Genomic DNA, 20158 nt, shown 5'->3' on the forward strand with positions numbered 1-20158 from the left:
GGTCATATATATGATATGTGAGCTCCTTGCCATCCAGCTTTCTACTTTCATAGGCAATTACTCCATAGGGCTGCTTCAAGACTGCACCAATGCCTCTCCCACTAGCATCTGCTTCAATAGTGAAGGGTAAGGAGAAATCAGGGCATACTAATATGGGTGCTGAGGAGAGGGCTACCTTCAATTGTTGGAAGCGCTTTTCTGCCTCTAATGTCCATACAAAAGAGTGTTTTTTTTGTAGGCCAATGAGAGGTGCTGCTATCTTAGCGAAATGTTTAATGAGCCTTCTATAGAAGGAGCCAAGACCAAGAAACCCTCTCAGCTGAGTGGCATTGGTTGGCTGTAGCCGGCATCTCACCTTGTTGGGATCCACCCTTATTCCTTTGCTGCCCACAATATGTCCTGGTATAGATGAGAATGTCGTCAAAGAATACCAAAGCAAACTTAAAGGTAAGGCTGTCAAATCTTGTTCACAAGGGCCTAAAAAGTGGCTGGGGCATTGGTGAGACCAAATGCCATGACCTTGAATTGGTATAGGCCTCTTTCTGTTCTGAAGGCTGTTTTAGGTTCATCCTCCTCCCTCATCCTAATCTGATGGTAGCCTGATCTTAGGTCAATCTTAGTGAAAAACTTGGCTCCCTTCAACTCATCCAATAGATCATCAACTCTAGGGATAGGAAACATGTTCTTTAAAGTTATCTTGTTGAGATCTCTGTAATCAATACACATCATGTAGGATCCATCTTTCTTTTTCACCAAAAGGACACGTGAAGCAAAGAGGGATTGACTGTGGGAGATGGGAGTCTCTATCCAGCAACTCTTTGACCTGCCTAGCAAGCTCTTCTTTTTCCACCTTTGACAACCTGTAGGGAGCTGAATTGACTGGCTTAGAACCTAGTTCAAGAGTGATGGAGTGGTCAATGTCCCTTTAAAGTGGGAGATGATGGGGCAGATCACCAGACACATCTGAATATTGCTGTAACAGCTCCTATATGTCATGATCTTCATCCCACACATCCTTTGTGCCTTCGGATTTAGAAAGGTGAAGAGCATGGACTGCAGACACATTTTTTATTCCTTGCCAGCTTCCTAGAAGAAATAACAGTCAACCCAGGTGGTTCATGACCCTTCAAAAGTACCTCCTTACCTTTGTGGAAGAAGCTCGTAAACATATGATTGAAATCCATAGTAATCTCTCCAAGAGCTATCAGCCATTCACATCCAAGTACAATGTCTATTGGCCCCATATTGAGTCTCCTTGGAAGGTATAATCTGGGGACAACTGAATTTGGGTGGCCTGACAGCAATATCTACTAATGGAGTGCTCCCCATTGGGCATTTGAGCTTGCAGACCATGCTCAATCTGTGAAGGGTGTAGTCTAACTGATAGGACAGACTTAGAGTTAATGAAATTGTGGGTGCTCCCACTGTCAACCAATATGTGAACTGGTTTGCCATTGATGGTCCCTTTCAGCCTGAGTGTTTGGGCGCTTTGGGAACCCATAAATGCCTCCAGAGATATGCTATAGATCTCAATTTGGGTGTCCCAGAACAGATTTTCATCATCCACACAAGAGTTGTCTTCAGGTTCTCTATCATTCTCCATGTAATCATCAAGAATTTCCACATAAGAAATTGAATATGCAGGAAAAAGCAGACTTGAAACTGTAATTTGCCAGATACATGCAGATTTCTACCAGCGCCACTTGATTTAGAAAATTTCTAGGTCAATTCTTGGAATTTCAATGAAGTGATTGAGGTTCTGGATCTCCTGACCAGCCTCATCACAATGATATGAAAATTGTATAAATCTGAGCAGCTGAAATTTCGAGGGTCTCAGAGGCTGACACGTGTCACCTGATGATTTTAGCAACTTTTGCAAGGAAGTAGACCCAATACCAATGTAGCTAAACTAGCCTACAGCTTACTAGTTTAACCTTATTTCCACAGCTTATGTAACCAAAGAAGACAGTAGGCAGTACTAGATGTGTAGACCAGCATGAAAACAGTGGAATACATGTGCTGAATCATCAAAATACTTGGCATCTTAGGTAGAAACCATGACTTGTGAGGGGCTGCACAAGCTACAGACTAGGACAGTCATTCGTCGGCTAGGAATCAGGTCCTAGTTGAGTTCAGCTCAGTTTCAGCCAAGAGCAGGGGAGCTCAGCTTTGAGAAGAATGTTTATATGATTGCCAATCATGAATAAATACTCGGACAGTAGAACCCCCCTCCCCATTTTTATAGGTTTGGACCTGGCAACATTTACGACATGAATTATGGGATAGCCACCCTAGGATGCCACATGGCAACATTTGGCTCCCCTACTAAAGTATTACTCAATTACAAAGCCATTTAAAACCCTACTAAGCTAAAAATAACCAAGTAAATTTCACCTTTGTTACACCAAAGGCTACCTCTATGCAAAAAATCGCCAGAAGTGTCCTAGATTCTGTTCTACCACGTGTGAGCCTACTAGAGGGATTCCCTGCATATGCTGAGTCGCCTCTGCCCCTGGAACACCTGTACAAAGTTTGGCTGGGATCAGATATCATTTGCCCTAATTTCTACCTCGAAATTGGTTCCAGGAGGTGCATTTTTGGCTTTCACAAGTCATGGTTTGACTGAAATTTGGGGCTCCCAAGTTTTCCCTGCTAATTTGTTCTATTCTATGCTAAGTGGGAGAGGCATAGCCCCATGGAGTAGTTGCCTATGAGAGTAGAAGCTGGATGCCAAGGAGCTCACTTTTCACATATATGACCACAAGGTGTCGGCTATACTCCATGCCATTGAAAAGTGGCATCATTATGTGTATGGCAGCCATTTCAAGGCGAGGACTGACCATAGAACTCTCAAGGAATTTTTATCCCAGACTAATCTCGCTCCCAAGCAAAGAAGGTGGCTTTAATCATTCAAAACTATAATATGGCATTGAATATAAAGCAGGGAAGGAGAATATTGTGGCAGACTCTCTGAAGGATGTGGACATGTACGCTAAGCTCTATCACTGAGATATACAAACAGTGGATTCATGGAATTTCGGACCCCGAGGTTGCCGCCATCTTCCAAGACCTGCAAAACCCTTTTTGTGAAGATCATCTCAATTGCAAGCTGTTCAATGTCCTATTATAGTACAAAGTGAGGGTCTTTCTTGTGGAGAACACCAATAGGCTGCTGGTCCTGCGGGACACTCCTCTCCTATGGCTGGACATATAGGACCGTTTAAGACCTATGACAGGGTGAGGCAAAGCTTTATATGGAAGGGGCTATGAAGGATGCATACGAGTATGTTCAAAGCTGAAGGTCCTGCCAACAAAACACAGAATTGAATCTCAGGCCAGCAGGTGTGCTTCAGCCTCTGCCCATTCCAGAGAGTACGTGGACCCACATTTCAATGGACTTCATTACTGGTCTACCTGAAAAGGCTAGGGGCTGGAATAATATCTTTGTTGTGGTTGATAGGCTCACAAAGGCAGCACATTTTATTCCCACCAAGACACAATATTCAGCCTCTATGGTAGCTGCTCAGTTCATCAAAAATGTGTTCAAATTAAATGTCTGCCAGAGGAAATAGTATGTGACAGAGACTCCAAATTCATGGGCCAGTTTTGGCAAGAATTGTTCAAGGCAATGGGGACACTCCTCACTCCAAGTACTGCTAACCACCCCCAAACTGATGGCCAGTCTGAACGGGTTGATGGGTGGCTGGAGGAGTATCTCAGGCCTTTTTGTTTTGACACCCAGACCGCACAGGACAGGTGGCTACACTTGGCTGGTTTTTGCTATAATATACTAAGGACACCTCCATAGGGCTGAGCCCATTTGAGGCCATGTATGGGTAGAAGGCACATGTTCCCTCTACTGTTTTGGATAGAGCCATGACTAACCAGCAAGCCATTGATGATTTGACACATATGGCTGCCCTACTCCAGCAATGCAAGGACCATATGGTTAAAGCACAAGCATGCATGAAGGCATATGCTGACGAGAATAGGAAAGAGCTTGCTTTTGAAGAAGGGGATTTATGTCTTCCTCAGGCTCCTTAAGTCCAGATATGCTTCATTGAAGGGGAAGACTGAGCTGGCCCATAGATACTATGGGCCCTACAAGGTATTGCAGAGAATTCGTGAGGTGGTTCATAGGCTGGAGCTGGTCCCTTCTTCTAGGATTCATAATGTGTTCCACGTATCCCTCTTGAAGTAGTACTTGGGCCCAACAGACCATGTTATGGAAGAACTGCATCCCATGGATGAGGAAGGCCATATCCAGTACATACCTGAGAGGATCATTGGATTTAGAGACCACATCCTCAGAACAAATCCTACATTGAGCACTACATCACATGGAGGGGGTTACTGGGGATAAGTCTTAATGGCAGATCAGTATCCTTCCTTACTCAGCTGATTTTGGGACCAGACATGACCCTTTCCAGCTATGTGGAGCTGCTGAGACTTGTCTACTCTACCTACTCAGTTCAGCATGCACCAACGGAGGATTTTGGACCGCTACAGCAGTGATTGCTCCCTGTTTTACACCTGCTATGACCAGAGATGAGTTTTGCTTCCTTATTTTGGATGGTATTCCCTTGTTACAGCCAAATTTGAGGGTAAATTTTCTTTTGTGCAGGATGGACTGTAACAAAGGTGAATTTTACCTGGTAATTCCTAGTATAGGCAGCCTTTAAAATGGCTTGTAAATAAATAGTACTTTAAGTAGGGGAAGCCTCGAGTTGCCACATGGCATCCTAGATTGTCTATCCCATAAGCATAGGTGTACTTTTTCCTGTCCTATACCTATAAAAGGGGACCCTATTGTACTTGGTACTTATCTTTCACATCTATTCATGAAATGCAAACTATCAGACATTCATTACTAGCTGAGCCTCAATGCTCTTGGCTATCAAGCATCCCTATGACCAACCAAGCCAATAATAAAGCTAGACGCCATGTGGGACCTACATTTTTCAAAAAGGCGATCCCATAATACCTTATGTTGTTGGGGTTGGATAAGTAGCTGGGATGTTTTTATCAAAGCTATACATATATATTAATATAAAATATTGGCAAAAGTTTATCAAGCTAGCTTTTTTAGTTTCACAATATTTGCAAAACATATTACAATTTTATATATTTCCTTTTGAATTTTAAAGAAAAAGCTGGGATGTTTTTATCAAAGCTATACGTATATATTAATATAAAATATTGGCAAAAGTTTATCAAGCTAGCTTTTTTAGTTTCACAATATTTGCAAAACATATTACAATTTTATATATTTCCTTTTGAATTTTAAAGAAAAAGTTGTAAATCCTGGTGAAACTTTAAAAAATCTCTCATAAAAGTTTCAAATCTTGGAGAATTTTTCAAACTTTTATTTTTAGCTGCTGAACTAAACCTAAACTAGCTTGCTGTAGGAGAGTAACAAGAGCCTAGGCTTAACCAAAGCCAAGGCCAGACTAACCTAGGATCTAGGATTAGATTTAAGGTTAGAGCATGGTCTATCCCAGGGTTAGGAATAACCTCGGAATGTGGCCAAAGCTTATAGATTGAGCTGGCCTGCTAATTTAGGCATGGCTGAGCTAAACATGGCAACGCTTGACCCACAAGCTACTTTGGACATGCATGCTAAAGTTAAGGCTCACTGCTAAAGATAGCCGGGGCGTGGCCATAAGTATAGGCCAAGGGCTCCTTATAGGGGGTCCGAGCGCTTAGGACATAGACCTGCTGGCCTAGGAGCCGCAACTAGAGGAAAGGGCATGTGGTATGGGATGCAGGACTGGATTTCAAGGCTGGCTGGCTTGGGGGTGGCTCGACGTACTGAGCCTATGGCTGGGTGGTGAGCTGCTAGCTCCCACCCTTATGGGTTATTAGCGGGTGCATCCCATGGTTTGTATCAACTCTGGCTTAAAGTTGTACCCTACCAAGGTCTGTTGCTTACCAAACTTGGTCAAGCAGTTGTTTCAAAAGTCCCACCCTGATCCCACTAAGCGACTATCAACTATCCCAATAACATTGACCAAACCAAAGAGTAGGGACTAAGATATACGAATCACCATCTGAAACTCACCTGCCCAATCATAGAGCTCTTTCAGCTCACTCTTGTGCACATAAAAGTCAGGGGTAAGCTCTATGCCTTGACCCTAGCCCAGTAGACATCCATCTCCCATACCAGAAACATCCCTTCCACAAGGGAGGCATCGTACTAGCTTGACAGCCTGCCAAAGCTATGACCAAGATCCACAATCCCAGTACCTAATCAATAAATGCCCATGACGCAAGCCCTCATGCCAATATATAGCTAGGCCATGGCGAAATATATCATGAATGTTTTTTATCCCTTGAGATCTCTCATCCAGATGGCGTTTCTTAACCTTAGCCCTAGGGGCTTCTAAACCTAATGTCTCGTCCCAAGGTCTCTTCTAACCCTTGGTATAGCTACTGGCAACCCATGGTTAGCTAGAGATGTAACCGGGCTGTTCCAGCCCCCATATGAACCTTCCCCCCAGCCTGATTTGTTCCTGCCTACATAAGCCTCTCCCAGAGGCATGTTGGAGATCTAGTGCAGCAGAGCTCCTGGACTTTGTTGGAGCCTTACAGTGACGAGGTTCACTCTTTTGCATGCTGCGATATATTCACAGTTTTGTTCACTGTCTGTTTTCTGAGTTTTTGACATAAGTTGAATAGTTGAATTGCATGTATGGTGAGCTTTCCATCTGGGCAAAGTCTCTCGATGGGACGACGCATAAACTCCCCACTCTCCTTAACAATGCTTTTCACCTTAGCCAAATAAAGATTACACAGATAAATGCAGCATATACTATGCACTGTGCACAGCCAACTTTCACGTCTCCCCTTATCTCTGCTAGAGCAATGCATGATGGATGTTGTAGATCTGAGAACCAGCACTTTGAGTGTGGGATGTTAGTCCGCAGCAGGTCAATTGAGCAGAGATCCTTGTCCCTTAGATAAGTACGGCTGCATGCTGTTCATCTTTTATCTGTTTATTATCGTTCATTGCACAGTGGTGGGCAGTATCTGAAAATGTGTTTCGCAATCATACGTACAAGAGATGCGATTCAACCGGATGGCACAAGTAAAGGGAGATCAGCAACGCTTAGGCAAAGAGATGCACACCAACCGAACTTTAGCCAAAACATCAACGTCGGTGTAAGGAGAAATTTATTCATCTCCCACACACACCTGTTCAAGAACTCGAACCACGACTTCCACATTGACTTTGTCGACCCCAGCAAGGATATCATTCTTCCCGTCCTTGGGAATTGCAGCTGCAAAGCACAAACCTGACAACTCGACCGAGCCAATGCTATGAGAGATTGAAAAGCACGAGCACGAGTCGAGTACGAGGGGAAAACATACGATTAGCACCAAGCTGTCTTCAGCCACTTCAAACTGCTGGGAAGGAGCAAACCGATGATTCCCAGGGCAAAAAGCTTTGGATACCTGCGCTTTTCGGGGAATGGTTACAGGGGAGAACTGGAGAGCTACGACACAAGCTTCTAGCAGGAAGGGGGGCAAAAGGCGCGAGTGAGGTATGGATTGTGTCGTGGAAGAAGCGCGCAGAGACGCAATGCAAGAAGGAAGGTCCTTTGAGGAAGGGCGAAGCCATAGCTGCAAAAAGTTGTGTAACTATTCCTATCATAAACCGATGGAATTTTATACTTATTGGACTACGGGTTTACAAAAGTTCAAAAAAGAGACGGTGATGTTCTCCCATCTCTCTCTATCAGTCACATGGGATGCTTGAGTCAAGGCAATCCTATAATGGATGCAATCGGACTACACATGTAGGCAAGTTTTGGCAGGAGGTAGGAACGTGTGCCCGTAACTTCGACATGGTTTGACCACCTTCCGACAACCATGTGTCCCTAATTTTGATAGCATCCGACCTTAACGGATCGCAATCTCCAGTACACATGTGCCTCATCTATCTCTCTCTTCTCTGGGTGCCATGTGGCAAGCAAAGGCAACACTCGGGCACCACCTTCTCCACTGCCAACCAGTGTGCCAACCTACAAAATTCAAACGTCCAACTCAAAATTGGTGAATCCACCATGACCTATCCCCTCCATTCTCGAAATTCGAAAGAGCATAAATCTCTTTTTCCACACTGCAGCTTCAGTTTTCTCATGGATACGCATGTTTGGGGGGGCTACTACAATATTGTTATTGTAAGCTCGAGCATATGTAATGAATTCAATTAGAAGGCTATTGGAAGAGGCTGCAAATTTCATGTCGCTATAGCTCTTGCTTTTTACATTCCGTACTTCTCGACCTCTGAAGTGATGGTCTTTCTATAAAGGACTTAACAAAGAAAATATAAAGGTTTTAACAAAATATAAGGGATTACTAGCGATAGAATTCATCATTGACGGATTACAATGGAAGATGAAGACAACGACGATGGAAGACTATGGAAGATGAAGACAACGACGAAAATCCTAGGGACATAAGGGCAACAAATAGCAGGTAGTACAAACTCAAGAAGGTCGAGCTGGGTCAAAGCAACGTGGGTGCACGCTATCATGACATGAACGACAATTGTTCTAGCGACTGTTCATGGATTGACAGGTAACTCAGTTTCGACAACAAATAAATTCATACCTCGATCATGCTCTAGCAGGAAGCATTGTAAATCATTCACACAAACGAGTTATGTTCTAGAGCTCTACATAACCTGGGTAGTCACTTTGAATCTGCAATTCAAGATGAACGCTTTGTAGTTGTGCCCTTCCATTATGCAAAAGCAAGTAACCTTTCATTGAGGACAACACAACTAACAACAAGCCTTGGATTTCGGTGGGAAAATTGGAAGTAGGGGTACTTCCCAGCCACCCATAGATCTAGTACCAAACGAGGGCCAATGTGCCATAATTGAAGCCTGGAGCGCTAAAATCTTATAGAGATGTGGGGGATAGAGCAATGATGAGCATGGGTGGAGAGGGAATGGAGAGGCACAGCATGATGGATTGGGAAATAAAATGGTGTGAGCCACAACGGGGAGAGGCAAACATGAAGGAACCTCCAAACATGCAGACCTTCGAACACCACATAGCACGGCACCCACATGCAAGCCTCCAAACTTTTAAAAACAAATATGAAATGAGGCATGGATCCATTGTGAGGTGCAGTTGCCAACCTTGATTTCTAGCCACATGGTCTGTTGCCAAGCTGAAGTTCAGACAACTCTCACACGCTGCTGCAAGGAACACTCCTCCTAAGTCTCTACAAATCCTTACTATATTGCTCACCTACCACACAAATATGGTATTTTAAAATCTCTACAAATCCTTACACTACTCCACCTGCCACAAACATTGTGCTACCTAGACTTAGAGATCTATCTTTGGTATGTGTTTTTTTGCAGGATTGGGTTGCCAAGTTCTCCCAAACAAGCCTGCAATGCAAGCATTTGGCAAGCACTGGCATGGAAGAGCACGCTACAGCTTCTCATCTAATATATTTCTTATAGACGGGGTGAGCAAAGGCAGCACGCTTCCTTGGACGCCGCTCAAGGCTTCCATGTGGAATGCCTCTCCCTATGATTTTGAATCGCAACCTTTTGCACCACCAACCATTGTGCCAGCCTGTAAATTTCAAACATCAAACCCAAATAGGCGAATCCGCCATGACCCATCCACTAGCTACCCCTCCATTCTCAAAATTTGAAAAGAGTTTCCATGTTGCAGATTTAGTTTTTTCATGAATTCCATTCTACATACGTTGGGGGAGGCTACTAGAAGAGTGTTACTACTAGAAGCTCAAACGTCTACCAGTAGATTCAAGTAGAAGGCTACTGGAAGAGGCTACAGATTTCATGTCTCACGATAGCTCCTACATTTTGCATTCGATGTAGTTCCACCTCTGTGATGATGGTCTTTGTGTTAAGGTCTTAACAAAGAAAATATAAAGGTTTTAACAAATAAGGGATTACTAGTGATAGAACTCATCCTTGATAGAATACCGTGGAAGATGAAGAGAGAGACAAAATTTCTAGGCATGTAGGGGAGCAAACAATAAGTAGTACAAACTCAAGAGGGTCGGGCTATGTCAAAGCAAGGTGGGTGTGGGCTATCATGACATGAACGGCAATTGTTCTAGCAACATGCTCATGGATTGAGAGGTAACTCAGTTCCGATGACAAAGGAATTCATACTCACCTTTCAAGCTTCAATCCTACTCTAGCAACAAGTGTTGTAAATCATTCAGATGGACAAGTTTTGTATTGGAGCTCGATGTTTCCTAGGTAGTCACTTTGTTGAGGATGCCCAGAATCCTTTGGAGTTGTGCCCTTTCCATTATGTGAAAGAAAGTAACCTTTCGTTAAGGACATCACAATTAACAACAAGCTGGGCAAACTAGAAGTTGGGACACTTCCCAGCACCCGCAAAGTGTATGCTATAGATCCAGCAATGAGGGCCAACATGCCATAAGTGGAACTTGGAAAAGCGTCCTAGAAATGTAGGGCATTTTGCAATGATGAACGTGGGAGGAGAAAGAACATGGCATGATGTATTTAGTAGATGAAATGGTGTGAGGTACAATGGGGAGAGGCAAACATGAAGGAACCTCCAAACATGCAGACCTTCAAATGAGGTTCAAACACCAAGTAGCCCGGCCACATGCAAACCTCCAAACTGTAAAAATGGATCTAAAAAGAGGCATGGATCCATTGTGAGGAGTAGTAGCCAATCTTGATTTCTAGCCACATGGTCTATTGCTGGGCCGAAGTTTGGATAGCTCCCATCAGCTACTACTGTTGCAAGGAACAATCCTCTAAAGTCTCTACAAATCCTTATTATATTGTTTCACTTGCCACAAACATGGTGTTCCAAAATCTCTACAAATCCTTATGTTATTCCACCAACCACAAACATTGTGCTACCTACGCTTACAAAGCTATCTTCAAGTATGTGTTCTTTTGCAAGATTGGGTTGGCAAGTCTTCCCAAACAAGCATGCAATGCAAGCATTTAGGCAAGCACTCGTGTGGAAGAGCATGCTAGATATTCTCATCGTCAAAAAGACAAAAGACAATTTGGATCCCTTGTACTTTGTCCCCCTTCTACCAAATGAACTTGCAAGCATTTCAAGCAACTTTGCTCCCTTCTCCCAACTGAGCTTGCAAGCATTTTACCAAATCTGGGATGTGGATGAGCAACAAATAACCACTGGGATAGCAAGTGTACAATGTACTTTCCTACATGCCACCAAAGAAACCATTTGAATGGTTTACCTGTAGCTCTCTATAGTCAGAGCATCATGGAAGGCAGTGACAACTGCTCACAGCCTTCCCAATGCTCATAAATGAGCATTTGGATGGCAAAATGAGGTTTGGAGGGGGGTTTGGGGCACCTCCATTGCACATCGAAACCATCCATTGTCAATGGGTGAATGACTCTCATAGCGGGTGGTGGAATGGAACTCGACAATGTAGCTAGGAGCAAACCTAAGAAGAGCGTTGAAAAGTAAGATGATATGAACTTCTTTGTCTACAATGACCTTGTGGGTTTTTCCAATTATCTCTCCTGCCCAAAACCTCTATTGTGCAGCTGTGAAAACCTCTCTCTCTCTCTCTCTCTCTCTCTCTCTCTCCCCCCTTGGGGACCCTTGTAAACCTAGGATGTACATGTTGGGTGCATAGGATTCATATGCTATGGTTCCTCACTTTGGTATGGGAGAGGAGTCTCTTAGGCTTGGTTAATTTATAACTTTATGGCCTCGCCATGATTATTTATGTGTTAGTATAGGACTTGGGGCTCCTCAGAATTTTTACTAATTGGGGGCCCATGAGTTATGCATTGATAGAGATGGAGTTTGCATCCCTTACCATGATAAGGGGAATCGGTGGATGTAATTGGCGTATGTTTAGACCCCAAGGATTTATTATACCTTTAGGTAAGTGAACTCCTTATGATAGAGGTGCATCCCAAAGGCCTTTATGACGTTGACTAAGGCACAGTCCTTTGGAGACTTGAATCGAGATTCATAATCACCATGATGGCCCTATATGGCATGAGTTATGGGCTAATAAAGTAGTAAGCATCCAAGGAGAAGGGACTTATCAATTAAATAGAGAGGGAAATTGACATAGGAGGCATCTAAGGATGGCCTTGGAACATGTTTTTCATTAATAAATGGATTGCCATGGATGGATATGTATATGCTTAGCAACTTCCAACCACATCCCTTGAATCACCAAGCTAATGATAAACACCAACAAATTAATGGGGCGAATGGGGAAATGGAATTAACCCACTAGTGGCTTTCACAACAATTAATTGGGGAGTAATTTACTACTGGCTCACCAACCACCAGTGACCATGAGCATGGATGGTCTTGACCTTGGAACACGAAATGGCCACACACTTCGAGAGGTGCCCAGTCATCGAGCAAACACTAGAGCACCAATTTCCATGAGAACACGGCAGTTGAGGCCACAACAAACTTCCACGACCTGAGTAGCAGCACGATAACTAATGGAACAAGAGCATGAAACCTAGGGCAGCAAAGGATTGACGCTGCATTGAAAGGTCTCCTCTATGGATTCCGTGGAGCATCTTTTGGCACTACGTTTGACTGTTGTATAGCTAATGGAGGTTATTTTGGAGATTTCTTCTGCTACAAAAATGTTGGTCCGAGGCCTTTACATGAATTACGATGGGAGTACCTCCTTCACCTCAAAATGGCCATCTCTCGATTTGAATGTTACTAGAACTAGTAGATGCACATCAAGTTGTTCCCTCTCCTACTTCCTCATGGCTACTCCTCGCTGGCTATGTCTGTGTGTATATGTGGTGGTAAGTCCCCTTGGGATACATTCTAGGTCTATCTCTATAGTCACTTCCATTCTTTCAGGAATGTGAGCCTTCTCTTCTTTCATCTTAGCCACATGTATATCTCTATAGATTGATGCTCAAACTGATGATACTGAAGCCTCCATAATGGGCTGTTAGATCCTTTTTACAAGATGCTCACCTGCATTAGAGACCCTCATGTGCCTCTACCTTCTGCACCTGTGATTTGCTTGACCTGATGCCTAAGCCCTTTGGTATGAGAATGTTGTATTTCCTGGCATCGTGTGTGCTCACCTATGGTTTCTGGCATCGCGTGTGCTCTAGGACATAGCAGTAGATGCCTCATATGTTTTGGTATCATGTGTATTGTGTGCTTTGGGAGACAATTGTTTGTCCTTCCTTATGATGCATTTTACAAAAGGCTATTCATGTTTGATATAGAGATGCTTGACCGCTCTATGAACTACCTCTACATTGAGAAACTCTATCGTTGAAGGATCAAAATTGCTAAATTTTCAAAGAGATTTTCTTTAGCACTCTTGGCAACCGAGCAGAAACCCTTCTCCCCTAAGAGCTTACAAATCTCTGTTGAATCACACCTCCTTTTCAAGCATTGCATTGCTCATGTGTCGATCCGAAGGACTGAGTAGTCGTGAATACCCATCATATATGTGTGTGTGTGTGTGTGTGTGTGTGTGTGTAGATAGATAGATAGATAGTTTGATCATTCTCTAATGGAGCCTTGCAGGGACCCTTTGGTTGTCTTGAAATCCAAACTAAACCAAAATAGATCTCAAAATAACCAAATGCAAAAATCATGTAGAACCTGTCTTTTCTTCTTGTATGACATGCCAGTAGATTAGTCGTCTGCCAAATTAACATAACCTTGCATTAGCCATAGAATAAACACATCATTGTAAGTGTGTGAAAGTGCATGGAAGTAAGTGTGAGTGAGAAAGTGCGTGTGTGTGTGTGGAGATCAGGATACATGTGTGGGTGTGGGTGTGTGTGGGTTTGTGTGTGTGTGTATAGGAGTGTGTGTACGTATATGTGTGTGTGCATGTGTGTATGTAAGGGTGCACATATATTAGTGTGTGTGTATGTATGTATAGATAGACAGATAGGAAGATAGATAGTTTGATCATTCTCTAATGGAGCCTTGTAGGGACCCTTTGTTTGTCTTGAAATGTCAATCATAAGTTGGCATTGATGCTTGAACTTGGAGATAGAACACACCTAAGCACCTTTAGCAACGGTTTGGGGATCAAAAACAACTTTAGCAACATTTTGGCTTGCGATGACCTGACTTGGTCTAGAAAAGCCTCTACACTAAACTAATTCATGCTCCTCCAGGCTATCATAGACACCTCTTGGTCTACTCAGATAGAGCACACAAAGAGAGGCGCAGATTCTGCTCAGATAGAGCACACGTATAGTGATCCCCTGCCACCTTGGAGCATGATAGTATACTACTGAGCTCTGGCAAATGTACATTTCTTTGTCTCTTTATCTATCTCTATACAGTTTGATTTATGGAGACACCATTCCCAACAACGTTTTAGATCCCTTTAACTTGTGTTTACGGCCAGTAGAGAAGGATTCAAGGATTATTTCATATGCCATAGTCCCTTGAAGTAGGGGAATAAACTAGTCACTCCCATGTATGAGGCATTTATATGTTTGATGACAAACCATCGTCTGTTGGAGGAGTTTATATGGAAAGGAAAGTTGTATGTTTTGGATTTTACATTACTTTGCCCAATTAAAAGGCTTTAAGAATCCATTGTTATATTCAATGCTCCACTCTCGTGTAACTACGCGGGAACCAGCTAACTCTACTTGTAAGCCCCCCCATATGAGGAGAAGGCATTTGAGTAGCTCGGTTGTCCGGTCCGTCCTGGTTTGAAACTAGATGGGGGCCATGTGTGGCCTGATGGTTGGACGGAGTTGGCACACTACCAACTAGGCTACATGCAAGTGTGGGAAGGCATCCCATGACTAACCGCACTGAGGGTAGACAGAGCTTTTTGCGGGGCAACCCACTCTCAGGTTGCGGGGCCCGTTTGGAGGCCCAGATGATCCAGGATGGCTGTGGGCTGAACAATAACCATAGGTTAGTTGCTCTATTCTACGCCACGGTTCTATCGTGTGGTCGGTGGCCTATTTCAAGACCGACCCCCAGTCGATCGTTTTGGGCGGACTGGGTTGGTCACCAAATTGGGTCTAACCGACTACCACTAGTGGCTATATAAGAGCAAGACTGTGAAGCCCATTTCATCATCACTGGCTACAACAACCCTGATTCCTTAGCATCCAGCCTCCGTCCTCTACTGTTTCCAGCTTGCCATCGAAGCTTCTTTCACAGGAGCGCACAGTTGGGAGGCAGCGCCATCTATTGTATCAGTTCTATAGTAATCAAATTTTTGATTCTCCATACTATCTTGTTTTCTCTCTCGCATACGAGATCCTCTTATCTATTGAGCACAGACGTATTATTTTCTTACATGGTATCAGAGCCTGGACTCTAGCAAGAAGATTTGGTAGTGTGCTTCTGTTTGTGAGCAGATTGTGAAAGATGGCCCAGCCCGCAAGACTACGAATCCCACCGTTCGGTGAAAGCAAAAAGTTGGACAGCTCTAACTATCCTCTCTAGAAGTTCAAGATGAAGACCATCCTAAGCGCATAATCCTAAGCGCATACGAGCTTTGGGACACTGCTATATGGGTGGACGTGAGGTCGGTTGCGAGACCAGATCCAACCAATGCAGGAAAATAGATAGTACCAATTGCGGATGAGATTCTCGCGTGGATAAGAAGAAATGCAAATGCGCTGTGTTCTATTGTCTGCAATGTAAGTGATTCCATCATTGTGTTAATTCAACATGTCACCATAGCGGAGGAGGCATGGACGGTCTTGAAAAATTAGTACGAGACCACGAATCAGATGCGGATTCAGAATCTGGAGACTCAACTCATGAACGAGAAATTGTCTGAGTCTGAAGTGGCAGAGAAGTTCATCACCAGGGTGAAGAACCTGCGTGATCAGATGACTGTGATTGGCATCACCATCACCAGCGAGAATCTAGCACAGAGGTGCATACGGATTCTCCCACCAAAGTACGACTGTCTTGTTACGGCGCTAAATACGCAGAATAGAAATCCGCCCCTCAACTTTGAGGATTTTAGCGTGATGCTTCTGGAGGAGGAGATGCATCAAAAGATGAGGACTGGAGAAGATTCGACTTTCTGGACCGGATCAAAGAAAGGTAAGGGTAAGGACTCTGGTAACCCATATTCTTCTGATGATAAAAAGAGAAAGAAGAAGATCAAGTGCTTCTATTGCAACAAGGCAGGGCACAAGCAGAATGAGTGCCACAAGAAGATTGTAGATGGGAAGAACGGAGTAAAGAAAGAGTCTAGCAACAGCACGCAGGCAGTACCAGTAGAGCTGTTCGTCGCAATTGAGGAGATTTGCACGGAGGTAGTTCATGTACCTGTGGATGAACCTTGGATTATTGACAGTGGTGCATCGCGCCACATGACCAGTCAGAAGGATTGGTATACCTCTCTACAGCCGGTAGGGAATGACGTCCTGGTAGCAATCGGCAATGATGCAAAATGTCCAGCAAAAGGAAAAGGTATGATTGCTCTCAAGTTAGATGGAGTTGTAAAACAGTTGTCCGATGTTCTTTATGTGCCAGATATTAAGAGAAACTTGTTGTCCGTTTCTACGATCACGGATCGGGACCTCAAAGTTCACTTCGATAAGAATGGCGCACAGATTGTGGATCTTCAAGGGAAGGTCATTGGTAAAGGTACATGGCGCAACAACATTTACAAACTCTCAGCTTTCAGTGCTCGAGCCGATGTGAAGAACACTAAGTTGTGGCATGAGAGGTTTGGTCATTTAAACCTTAGTTCTTTGAAGGAGATGCATAAAAGTGGAATGATTGCAGACCTACCAGAAATTTTAGATCTGCCCGATGTATGTGAAGCTTACATGATGGGCAAGTAGCATCGGCAGCCCTTTCCTAAAGAGACCAGCAAGGCAAAGGCTCCTCTAGAGCTCGTTCACACGGACCTCTGCGGAAAGATGGAGACGGAAGCTTTGGGTGGTTCCTACTACTTCATGACGTTGATCGACGACTACAATAGAAGGATATGGATATACTTCTTGAAGACTAAAGACGAGGCTTTTAGCAAGTTCAAGGAATGGCATGTAATGGTCAAGAAAGAATCGGGGAGGAAGGTGAAGAAATTGAGATCAGACAGAGGTGGAGAGTTCACATCAATTGAATTCGAGAGTTACTTCAAAAGTCATGGGATCAAAAGGCAGAAACCCCTGCCACATACATCACAGCAAAATGGAGTAGCAGAATGCAAGATGCGCGTCATCTGCGAAATGGGCCGAAGTATGATGAAAGGGAAAGATTTGCCAAAGACTTTCTGGGCTAAAGCATGTAACACTCTAGTTTACATTCTCAATCGTAGCTACACGAATGCTGTGAACGGGGGATGACTCCACTGCAGGCCTTTTCTGGTAAGAAACCTTCAGCTGCACATTTTAGAGTTTTTGGATGTGACTGTTTTGTGCATGTCCCTGATGCTACCAGGACCAAATGGGAACCGAAGAGCTGGAAGTGTATTTTCTTAGGCTATAGTGAAGAGGCGAAGGGTTACCGTCTCTATAACCCTGTCACCAAGAAGGTTATAGTAAGTCACGATGTGGTCTTCTCAGAACAGCCGCATCAATTAGAGGAGGATGCTTCCTTCCCAGACAACCAGGACCAGGATATCCATCTAGTACCACCACCAACAGCAGACTGAACTCCCCCAACGGTGCTTGGGAGGATTCAAGATAAAGAAGATGAAGAAGAGCCTGCAGAACCACAATGGCAACAGCCATTCCTGAAGTGGGTAAAGCAGCTTTTGGACGGCAGAGAACCTCCAGCCATTGAGGAGGAACCATCCGAACACCGCCGGTCCAAGAGATTAGAGGAGCAAAGAAGAGCACAGGAACACTTGGTCAACTATGCTTTGATGACTGAGGTGATCCGTGCTGATGAACCCAAGTGTCTTGAAGAGGCACAGGGTGATGATAGGTGGATGGAGGCTATGCAGTCGGAGTATGGCTCCATAATAAAGAACAACCCTTGGGACCTTGTGGATCGACCACCCAAACGCAAGGTAATCGGAACCAAGTGGGTGTACAAGACCAAGTGCAAGTCCGACGGCACGTTGGATAAGTATAAGGCTCGGCTCATGGCAAAAGGATTCGCACAGGTACATGGTTTTGATTATCAGGATACTTTTGCTCCCATAACTTGACTAACCACAATTCGCAATGTTTTGGCTTTAGCTGCCCAAGGAAAGTTGGCCTGTGTTTCAGATGGATGTGAAATCCGTCTTTCTGAATGGAGATCTCAAGGAGGAGGTATACGTGGAACAACCACCAAGTTTTGTGATCCCCGGTTCAGAAGGTAAAGTCTGTAAACTGAAGAAGGCACTTTATGGGCTGAAACAGGCCCCACGAGCATGGTACCAGCAAATTGATGCCTACTTTCTACAAAATGGGTTCAAGAGGAGCCCATCTGATGCAAATTTGTATATCTTCAGAGAAGGAGGCAGGTGTATGATCGTGGTCCTTTATGTGGACGACCTTGTCATAACAGGGAACCATGAAGAGAAGATCTCGCAGACAAAGAAGTTACTAGGAAGAGAGTTTGATATGACAGACCTCGGACTGATGCATTTTTGTTTGGGGATTGAAGTTTGGCAAGAGCCGAAACGGATCTTCATTTCACAGCTGAAGTATGCTAGAGAGATACTGAAGGCATTTGGCATGGCTAAGTGCAAGACAGTTGGTACCCCTATGGAGGTTGACGCGAAGCTCTCAAACGAGGATTCATCACCACTAGTGGACGAAGCGAAGTAAAAAGACTTGTGGGCAGCTTGATTTACTCGTGCAACATGCAGCCGAACATCAACTTTGTGACTGGTGTACTAAGTAGGTTTTCCAATAAGCCCCGGGAGAAGGAGGGCAGGGATGCGGGTGCTGAAATACATCAAAGGCACACTTGTTGATTATGGTATCACCTATACCAAGGGCAACATCTTGACCGGATTCTGTGACTCAGACTGGGCAGGAGACGTGGACAGCAGGAGATCAGTGACGAGATATTGTTTCTCACTTGGATCTGAAGCTATGTCATGGGTCAGCAAGAAGCAACCTATAGTTGCTCTTTCTTCTACCGAGGCTGAGTACAAATCGGCATGCTTTGCTTCTTGCGAGGCAGTGTGGTTGAGGAGGATTTTGGGGGACATGGGTGCAGTGTAGAACAAGCCTACGTAGTTATCATGTGACAATTAGAGTTGCATGGCAATTGCAAAGAACCCTGTGTTCCACGCTCGCACAAAACACATTGAGATTTAATATCACTTTGTACACGAGCTCATCATGGATGGAGAGGTCGACTTGGTGTACTGTCCAACTACAGAGAATGCTGCAGACATCTTCATGAAGGCTCTTGGAAGAGAATTTCTGGAGAGGCATCTTCATCGACTTGGCATTGGTCCGAAAAACTAAGTTCACTTGCGCAAGTAGACATTGAGGGGGGGTGTTAGATATCAATGCTCCACCTTCATGTAACTACGTTGGAACTAGCTAACTCTACTTGTAAGCCCCCCCATATGAGGAGAAGGCATTTGAGTAGCTCAGTTATCCGGTAGGTCCTGGTTTGACACCAGATGGGGGCCATGTGTGGCCTGATGGCTAGATGGAGTTGGCACACTGCCAACTAGGCTACATGCAAGTGCGGGAAGGCATCCCATGACTGACTGCACTGAGGGTAGATGGAGCTTTTGTTGGGGCAGCCCACTCTCGGGTTGCGGGGCCCGTTTGGAGGCCCAGATGATCCCGGATGGCTGTGGGCCGAAGAGAGACCGTAGGTAAGTTGCTCTATTTTACGCCACGGTCCTATCGTGTGGTCGGTGGCCTATTTCAAGACCACACCCCCAGTCGACTGTTTTGGGCAGACTAGGTCGGTCACCAAATTGGGTCTAACCGACTACGACTAGTGGCTATATAAGAACAAGCCCGTGAAGCCCATTTCATCATCACTGGCTATAGCAACCCTGATTCCTTAACATCTAGCCTGCGTCTTCTATTGTTTCCAGCTTGCCATCGAAGCTTCTTTCATAGGAGCACACGGTTGGGAGGCAGCGCCATCTATTGCATCAGTTCTACAGTAATCAAATTTTTGATTCTCCATACTATCTTGTTTTCTCTCTTGCGTACGAGATCTTGTTATCTGTTGAGCACAGATGTTGTATTATTTTCTTACATCCATTA

At 44.3% G+C, this 20158-nt stretch overlaps 1 protein-coding gene across 3 annotated transcripts in view; it reads right to left on the reverse strand.

Annotated features, from left to right (window-relative positions):
* LOC147905497 (RNA-binding S4 domain-containing protein) overlaps positions 1 to 7745 on the reverse strand; it is a 51731-nt gene extending 43986 nt beyond the window's left edge. The window contains exons 1-2 of one of the 3 annotated variants that reach the window (XR_015541666.1): positions 7456 to 7744; positions 7195 to 7295 (exon numbers count right to left, since the gene is read on the reverse strand). Coding sequence is in view for 2 of the 3 variants with exons in the window: in XM_087380253.1 (XP_087236379.1) it covers positions 7195 to 7295; positions 7456 to 7654 (300 nt within the window). In the remaining variant the exon portion in view is untranslated. Of the gene's footprint in view, positions 1 to 7194; positions 7296 to 7455 lie in introns of all 3 variants that reach the window. The other 2 variants (XM_087380253.1, XM_087380245.1) reach the window with 2 other exon arrangements.
* Between the last annotated feature and the right edge of the window lie 12413 nt (positions 7746 to 20158).

The sequence above is a fragment of the Dipteris shenzhenensis genome, chromosome 1 (assembly GCF_047967505.1).
Source record: "Dipteris shenzhenensis isolate YYH24624 ecotype China chromosome 1, Dip_SZ_1.0, whole genome shotgun sequence".
Taxonomy (NCBI): Eukaryota; Viridiplantae; Streptophyta; class Polypodiopsida; order Gleicheniales; family Dipteridaceae; genus Dipteris; species Dipteris shenzhenensis.